The sequence below is a fragment of the Syzygium oleosum genome, unplaced genomic scaffold, assembly GCF_021117445.2.
Source record: "Syzygium oleosum isolate NSW1041296 unplaced genomic scaffold, Sole_v2.1 Sole_v2.01, whole genome shotgun sequence".
Classification (NCBI taxonomy): domain Eukaryota; kingdom Viridiplantae; phylum Streptophyta; class Magnoliopsida; order Myrtales; family Myrtaceae; genus Syzygium; species Syzygium oleosum.
The window spans coordinates 21,147,146-21,156,048 of NW_026607485.1; the positions used below are offsets into that span (position 1 = coordinate 21,147,146).

At 36.7% G+C, this 8,903-nt stretch overlaps 1 protein-coding gene across 1 annotated transcript; it reads left to right on the plus strand.

The window, feature by feature from the left end:
- The first annotated feature begins 753 nt into the window (after window positions 1-753).
- On the plus strand, window positions 754-3,222 carry LOC130140243 (uncharacterized). Its single transcript, XM_056319137.1, has 3 exons — window positions 754-894; window positions 1,018-1,086; window positions 2,851-3,222. The coding sequence occupies exons 1-3, from the start codon at window positions 797-799 to the stop codon at window positions 3,095-3,097; spliced, it is 414 nt and encodes a 137-aa protein (XP_056175112.1). The 5' UTR covers window positions 754-796; the 3' UTR covers window positions 3,098-3,222.
- Window positions 3,223-8,903: the final 5,681 nt, after the last annotated feature.

The window sequence follows — 8,903 nt, forward strand, 5'->3', positions numbered from 1 at the left end:
AAGAGAGTTGTCTGTGCATGTATTAGGTTGATGAGGAAAGCAATGTGGGGTGGTAGTAGAGAACTTTTGCACTGTAACTATTTATTGGTTGCTAAAAAACAGCTCTTTTATTTCTATCTTTAGTTGATATGCCATGCACAACTAATTCTTAATGAGCATTTGCATCTATTTCCTACACCAGAGTGTACATTTTTCCATGTCAATTATATCATGAGCAAAAGGGTTCGATACTGATAAGCATACCGATTTATTCAACAGATTTTACCATACCTGAGGAAGTCATACCTCATTAATATTGACTGTAGAGCTTCAAACATCATATCCATTGTTTCTTTTTGGATATCGGTTGTCTAAAGAAAAAGATGCTCTATATCTTTGTAAATTGCCTGTTTTTGGAGAGCATACTATAAAGAAATCAGCAGACTTCAGCTCAGACGATTGGACGACTTTGTTCAAGTTTTTGTTTCACTGAAAAGATTGACTTAATGTTCCACATTCAAGAACATGCCTCAGGTATACCTAGTTGAAATTTGAGTGAATTGTAGATGAAGTAATTAACAGATGAGTTGAATATATGATCTACTTCAATTCACCTCTGTTAAAAAAAGCATGTTAAAGCAGATTGAGAAAAAAAAAGCATCTTGTTGTCTACATGCGATCTTGACCCACAAAAGAAAGTCTCATCCTCCTCACGTATATAAGGGCCCATGAAAGAACTCAGAACTTCCTCCGTCATCTCTCTCTCTCTCTCTCTCTCTCTCTCTCTCTCTCTCTCTCTCTCTCTGTGTTGAGGGGGATGCTGTCTGGTTCGATACCGCTCAAGTTTTCGGGGGGGAGTGACTTCGACAGAACGATCTCGGACCAGGCTTCATTCCCCTCAACTCGAAACATTATGTGCGCGATATATGATCTGCTCTCCGTTAGACCCTCCATAGAATGGCATGCGTGTGCCTCATATGTAACTGTATCAGCAAAATTTCTCAGATGAACTAAATTGTTCTGCTGTTCTTATTGCAGCCAAGAAAAGTTGAAGATGCAGCCGCAGCAAATTGAGAACGCCTTTCTTTTCGATATCAAGCGACAACGGTAAGAATTCTAAATTGAAGTCATTTACTTTGCTTTTGTTTCAGGATAAGTATAGAAGAAACTTCGATGACATATTGTGCTGGAAGTGATTTTTGTTATGCATTACAAATGCTTCAATCCAGGCATTTCTGGTCTTCAGGAGTGCATAACTCTCTTCTGTTGAACATATAAAGCGATAATTGTGATTACGGTGCAAATTTTACTTGATCACCAGTTAGCAAAGGGAATTCTTCGTGCACAAATTGTAGTTGTAATCGCGATTGCAAGATTCTTAAGAATGCGAATGCGCCACTGAGTAATGTGAGGATCGATAATATTTTTCGAAAATGAAAAGCAAACCTTGGAACTTTGGAATTGTTTTTCTTTTCTTTTTTTAGGTAATTCTTTACCTGGATCTTCACCGTGTAGAAAATGAATCCCAGAGCGCACCACTGAGAACTATAACTTCTTGGAATTTGCTTCCCGTTAATCTATTCAACTTATTACCAAATCCGTTGAAAAACATCTACACCAGTGTGAAAACATGACTTAAGAGGGAGAAAAAAGTTTAAAGAAAGTTAAGTTTCGGCTTTTCGCGGTTGAATACAAGACGTATCTGGCTTTGCTTGTGGAGAGCAAGGAAGAATATATGAGCCTAGGGACTTTTTGCTTTTGATTTTGTTGGACGAGAGCAAGTACTATCGCCAATCAAAGAGCTGCAAGCCTTGAATTCACTATGCTTTTGTGAGCCCCTTGAGATTTTGCCATCATGAGATCTCCTTTAATTAGTCTCGGCCAATTCTTCACTTTCTAAAACAATGTGGGTCTCTCTGATTCAACCCAATGTGGGTCATGGGGGCAAAATTTGCATCGCAATACCATGTGGATGTGTTCTCAAAAGTTGTGTACTGTTGCGGCTCTGATTTTAACGGATATTTACATTTGTACTCTTCATAATCTTCAAAATATCAAGAACCCTTTTTGAGGAAATGGACAGAGGCTCGAATATAATCCATGGAACCAAATTGGAGTCTGATATATTGCCATCGAAGCGGAAATGCTTGTTCTGTGCAGGCCTAACAACTTTCCTAAGATCAGTGATGCAGAACACTCCGATTTACGCTATCCTTATTTAATGATTGCACAAAAGATGGTGTGAGAACATTGATAAACAAATGCGGTGATTTTGGCGGAATGTGGATGAAAGCGAGTCCCATGACCTCGTGCTAAAGAGCTGCAACGTCATTTGTAAACCGGAAAACGTAGGAGGCCAGGGTTTAAAATTGACAGTGCACTCAATGCCATGTTGAAGGAAAAGGATGGCTATGGGTTAGAGTGTGCAGGCTAAGTATTTACAAGGCAGTCCATTCTTACAGCATGCTGTCAAGCCCACGGCATCAAAGAGCGTGGAAAGCTACTGCCGCTTATAGGAACATCATCCACCAGGGAGTTTTGTATCAGATTGGCAATGGTGAAACAGTAGAACTGGGGGCTACTACGATGGATTACCAAAACCGTGGAATGGGATGAGTAATGTGGAAGCAACCATTGCTGAAGATGAGAGAAGCTGGAATGTCTCTAGATTTTGCATAGTTTTTTTCTGATGAGACGGTCAGAGAACTCCCGAATCTGCAACTCAAGATGGTCTTAAATGGTTACCTGAGAATTCCGGGGACTTCTCGGTCAAGTCGGCCTAAAGGGATGTCGTTAGCTGTAACCTTACTGCTCCTAATGAGAGACTTTGGCGTTTGATTTGAAACACTAATGCTTTGAACTATGTTGCAGCTTGGAAACAGGAAAATTTCAGGTTGCTGTTGTTGCTAGGAACCATCAAGGACATGTACTGGGCGCTTGGTGCAGACTTATAGTTGTTGAATCTCCCCGCGAAGCAGAAGCAGAAGCAGCGTGGACATTGACTCTCAATGCTAGAAGCTACCGAGCGGATAAGAAGATTGCCAAATGCTCTGCTCGTTTGTCTCAGGGAAGAAGACGGATTATATTTGCAGGCTTCATCCATTTAGTAATGATCTGAAACATTGTCAACTGGTAGTTGTCTGTCTAGTTTTATATCTCATGCACAATCTAGTTTGGATTGTAGTCTCAACCTTGTTTCCGTAGTTGTTGGTAATGCCATCGCTTGACGCCGTGTTTCGTACCTTTTTTAAGGAAATCAAGAAGAAAAAGCATGTTTCAGCTTGCGCCCATGGACCACCGCAGAGATGAAACAAACCATTAGCTTGACAAAGGTCCTGTAAAAGCATGTTTTAGCTTAACAACATGGAGAGGAGGCTTAGACCGAGTCTATTAATCCAGGTGGTTGCTCCATAACGACTAGCTCCGAAGAATAACTCATACAAAAATACATTCTCGATATCGAGTTATACAATGTCTCGATCCGTCGTGCGTAAGATAAACGGCGGCTAGCCGAGGCTCTTCAAGAGTAAAAAGCAATGAGACTTGTTTGGACCCGACTCAACATCCATCGGTTCCATCTCAACTCCATGATCAATCGCCGAAACTGAAAATGTTCCGAGGACCATGAATCTGGGCATGCTCAATAGAAGTGTACAAAACGGACTGCCCAAACTAGAAACCACCCGAACCCGACCGAACCGAACCGAACCGGCCGGTTGGGTCCGGTTTCCGAGAGTGTCGGTCCAGTTCCCAGTTCCAAAGGGAAATCGGACCGACTACATATACTTTTTTTTTTTTTTTTTATTCTTCAAAAAAATTAGCAAAATGTAAACTACACCCTGAGTGAACTTCATTGGAAAAAAATTAGTAAAATATGAACTAAATCCTAAGTGAACTTAATTGATATAAATTCATTGATAAAAATTAGTAAAATGTGAACCAAATCTTAAGTGAGCGATTTCATTGAATCAAACCGAATCGGGAACCAATCATCCCTAAGGCTCATGGACATATCTTGATTCTTGTAGAATTAAACTTGCGTGGAAGGATGAGACACCATGGCCCAATGCAAGGCCCAAAGCTTTCTTCCAACCAGTTCTATGTCAAAGCCATAGTATAAAAAATATATATATTTAAAATGAATCTAGACCATTGAAAATACGACGGATTTTGTGTGAGTTAATTAAGTTTGGTAGTCTGGATTGAATTTAGTACATGTACTAGATTTTTAAAATACTTTCTCGAGAAAAATGGGTTCATATTAAGGAATTCAAATTCATCAAGACATTCTTCCACTCGAAGAATCGAGATAACATGTGAGGAAGAGATAAGGTTATATTATTCTAAACTATATCTAATCCAACTTGGCAATATTAAAAGGCCAATAAGGAAAAGAGTACAATTATTAAGCACGTCAACAATAAAAAAAAAATTAAAGTCTCACCATCATGCTTGATTGATTGACCCATGTAGACTCCAAGTGGGGCTTTGTTGGAGAGCATTAGGGGAAAAATTATGGAGAGAATGTGAAAACTTCCCATGATTTTCACACCCACTTCAATCCTCCCGTTGTTCTTCTTCTTACAAACAATGCAATGATAAACATGTGAGTCGGCAAAAAAGATGAATGATAAATATGAAGAGAAAGGATCGTATCAATATCATGGCTTTTGTACGGCTCTCATTTTGATGCTAAAACCTTTCGAATAATCACTCAAGTGTCACAACTTTTAAGAAGTGTCGCTTAAGTGACTATGGCAACTCGGTTTGTCGAAAAATGTAAGGAAACACTTTTAAAAAGTTTTTGTAATTAAAGTGATCTTTCATATAGTATCACTACTAAATTGATCATTTGTATAAAAATTTCTTTTATATTTTAAAATTAGAAATTCGACCAGATGTCGTCATTCTAACCTTGCCACTTTTTTCTATTAGAGTCAAAAGCAAAATCATGGAGCAAACATTCTTTCTGAATAATTTCATTTAGCAACACTAAGACTTATTTGTTTTCCTCAAAAAACAAAAATGGAAGTATGTAAAATTTCATTCACCCTCGTAACTTCACATTTATTTCTTCTTTTACTTTGCTTTGTTTTGAGATTCAACAGCATAGCTTGATGCATTGTGAAAATGGACTACTTCTCTTAGATCAATGGCAAGGATCAATGCTAGGGAATATTCAGGAACCGATATGAACCCATTTCTTAACCAATAAGATTGTTTGGTACATAAATTACGCACAACACTAACTAAAATGTTTTACGCCAAAAATTTACGAATGATTAAATTTAGTACTAAATTTTTTTAAAAGCATCCATTTAAATGACTAATGTCAGCTACATCAGATTTTTCATTATCGAAATCATTTAAATGATCGTTTTTTAAAAGACGTAACATTTAAATTCCGTCTAAAAAGTTTTGACATCAAAATAGGGACAGTACAATGGCCATGAAATCCTCCAAAAAAAAATTTCTTTTGGATATAACAGAGACTTATTACTTCATTTCATGAAATCCTCAAAATTGCACAGCAATAAATATGGCAGAAAAAGAAAAAAAAAAGTATTACACCTGCCCGTTGTACCTCCAGTTTCTCTCTCCCGCGTGAGCTCTCCTAAATTCCAACCCCATCTCTTTTCTTTTTCACTCTTGTCCTCTCCCTCTCAAAATTTTCTTTTCAAGGTACTTTATGTAAGAGCAGATGACCCGCATTCAATTCTCACATATAAGTGATCTCATCTTTTACCATGCCTTCAAGCTTTTTGTTTACACTACTCATAACTGGTTTGGTCAGGCAGAGTTCGGTTGGTGAAACTGATATAATTTTCGACGACTACCCGATGGGAGTGCCGATGATCGTAAAAAGAGCTCATCAATTATTATGATCGACGATTATCGACGACCATGAAGTATGCCTGTCAATGTACGATGGTGAATTGTCGACGAATGTCTCGTTCGATATCAAAACCAATATATATAACCCGTAATGATAGATTTGGTTTAAGTGTTGGACACAGGGAGTGGATGAAAAAAGAAAGAGAAATATTGAACATGTCAATAAAAAAATATGGATATCAAGCTATGGTTGCGAAACCCGATGGCACCAGTAGCTGTAACCGCTTGCAGACGGGATTAGCACGCGGATAAGAAGCCTAGAATCACGAAAATGCAGCTGTAAGCGCATTAAGAATATTAACTGTTTATAAGCAGCTATGTTTAGTAAGCTATCAAACACGACGTGTAATTATGGGAAAAGGAATCAGTCATTCGAAACATGTGTCTCGATGAATTTTTATCAATTTATTAATGTTATTGGCTTTTCAGTTTTCGTTATTTGTAATTTTATACCTTTAAATTCATCTTGTTTATATTTGTTGCAATGCCGATTGAATTCCAATCCGAAATCACCGCCGAACCCGTCTCACAAAAAACCAAAGATCAATTTTTTAGTAAAAGATTTTTCACTACTTGGGCAGCGCCTGTTTTTGGTGAAACAAATGTGCTCGTCTTTTACCGAATTCATGAAGATAGTGATATATAAATTCCTTCGTCATTAAAAGTCATTTAACAATTAGGTTTTTCAAATTTCGTCCCCAATATATTTAAATTGAAGAGGCTAATATTGACCATACTAAGAAGATTATAAAAAATGTAATTCACGCAACGAGTAAGACTTAAAATTGGTAGGCATGGACGACAAAAGTAAACAAAATGAACCCGAGGCCATACATTTTTTACGCCACTCTTCAGAAAAGGACGAAGAAATATTTTAGGAAAATGATAAAAAAAAGTTATAAATTATTATACATATGTCAATTTAGTTATAAACTTTTCAATTGTGCTAATTAAGTTCTAAACATTTTTTTTTGATTTGCCAATATAGTCAGCGTTGCCAATTTTGGCCGGAAATTGCTGACATAGACACCATTTTATTCTACGTGTGGCATGCCTGTGCTGACGTGAACAATTTTCTAAATTTTTTTTTTATAAATTTTGTATTCTTTTCTTTATTCTTTTTCTTTTTCTCTAGCAAGTTTGGTGAGGTCTAGCTAACCGTCATTGGCTACTGGCAAGGGCTACGACCTTCACCCGCGGCCGACGAGGGCCTTGTGGCCCTCACCCGGTGGCCGACGACCCTTGTGGGCCTTTGAGAGTGACCGACGAGGGTCAGCAGTGACTCTCATCCGAATTTCAAGAAAAAACAAGAAAAGAAAAAAAATTATAAAATCCTTTTAAAATTATAAAAAAAATCATAAAAATTGTTTATGTTAGCGCCGACCATGCCACATAGGACGGCCGGTATCCGTGTCAGCAATTTCCGCCAAAATTGACCGAAAAGAACACATTACTAAATCATCAAAATGTTTATGGCTCAATTAATAAAATTGAAATGTTCAAAATTGAATTGGTATTCTTACAATAGATTTAGGACTTTTTTGTTAATTATCCCGAATTTTTTTTGTGGCATGCCACTGGTTGCATTTGGCAAACAAGACACCCCTTTCTACACACGATTCACGTGCCATCCCTCTGATTTCTCCTTCAATCTATAATACTCTTGTATCTGTCTTACCTTTTGGTGGAAGTGAACCTACATTGATGCTGCCAGAATTTCAGTTCATCCTCGTTCAATTATTGTCCAATTGTACTAACTTTGCATATTGACATTAGAAGAAAATCAAGTCGTATCGGGGCCTCCTCATCCGCCAGTCATCTCTCGACATTGATTGATGATTACGCGAAATAAAACAACTCCAAGCAATTCATGGTACGACGCTTTTAATTTAGAATTCTGGACATCACCATCTTGCCTCCCTTTATCTTTTCCGATATTCTCCACTATCTACAGGAAAAAAAAAAAAAGATTTCCATCGTGCATCACATGGTGGATTGATCACGCTGTTCGGATAATATGTTTGTCGTTTTTATTAATGTTTAAATTTTGTAAATTCGTTTTTTTTGGTCGGAATTTGAATTTTGTAATTTAATATGCTTTTTATAAAGTATGTTAGGCCACGTGATATAAATTGAGGATATTATCTTTTTGCACGTTTTCTTGACACTAACAGTTGTCCGTCTGTCTCCCACTAACTTTTAAATGCTCCCCCTCCTTGTAAATGTGGACCCTTGTTTAAGAGATAATTAAGGAAAATTTATCATTTTTGACACACTTTTTTATCTCATGTTCTACGTAATCAATAAGTTAAAAATAATTTTTTTTAATTGGCGCGATTAATATGTATTGAGGAAGTATTTATCAACGAAATACTTTACTATTTTGGTCCCCCTTAAACTCACTCTTGTTAAAAAAAATATGAATTTGGAGTATTATTTATTGGATGAGTATCACCTACCAACATTTTATGCTTTATAAATCTTGGGATTTTTTTACAATTGTTCGAGTTGGCCTCTTCAGCAAAAAAAAAAATTCGCCATTTTTTAGTTTTTCCATTAATTATTAGGTGGGGGTAATATCAAAAAGGGAAGAAAAGAGAGAATTATGAATTGGTTCCGGAAACTATATTACTATTTATCAATACCAAGAATACCTTATCATTAACAAGATTATAATGAATTTGAGAATATAATGAATTTGAGAATTTCTCGTGAAGTGTATCAATCAAGAACCAAACACCTAGTCGAGCCTCTAAAAAGGTTAGCCTTATTTAACAACTAATATACCGACCAAAAAAACAAGAACACAACAACAAATAAACTAACACATTATTTAGTACGGAAATCCTATAAATTAATCTTAATATAAGCAGTATTTCTCGATTGGGTCCCCATTCTTTTTGTTTGGGGCACGAAAGTGACCCCATATTTATTATTATTATTATTATTATTATTGATATTTTATTTTTTTTCTTTGTTTTTGATTAGCAAAAAGTAAGGTGACCCAAACTTGGTCTTCTTCCACGGGT

Excerpts from the sequence above, each read along its gene's own strand:
- LOC130140243 (XM_056319137.1), top strand. The coding sequence starts at position 797 with ATGCTGTCTGGTTCGATACCGCTCAAGTTTTCGGGGGGGAGTGACTTC. Across the intron at positions 895-1,017 it reads CCCTCAACTCGAAACATTAT|CCAAGAAAAGTTGAAGATGC; the intron begins GTGCGCGATATA and ends TTCTTATTGCAG. Across the intron at positions 1,087-2,850 it reads TTCGATATCAAGCGACAACG|CTTGGAAACAGGAAAATTTC; the intron begins GTAAGAATTCTA and ends ACTATGTTGCAG.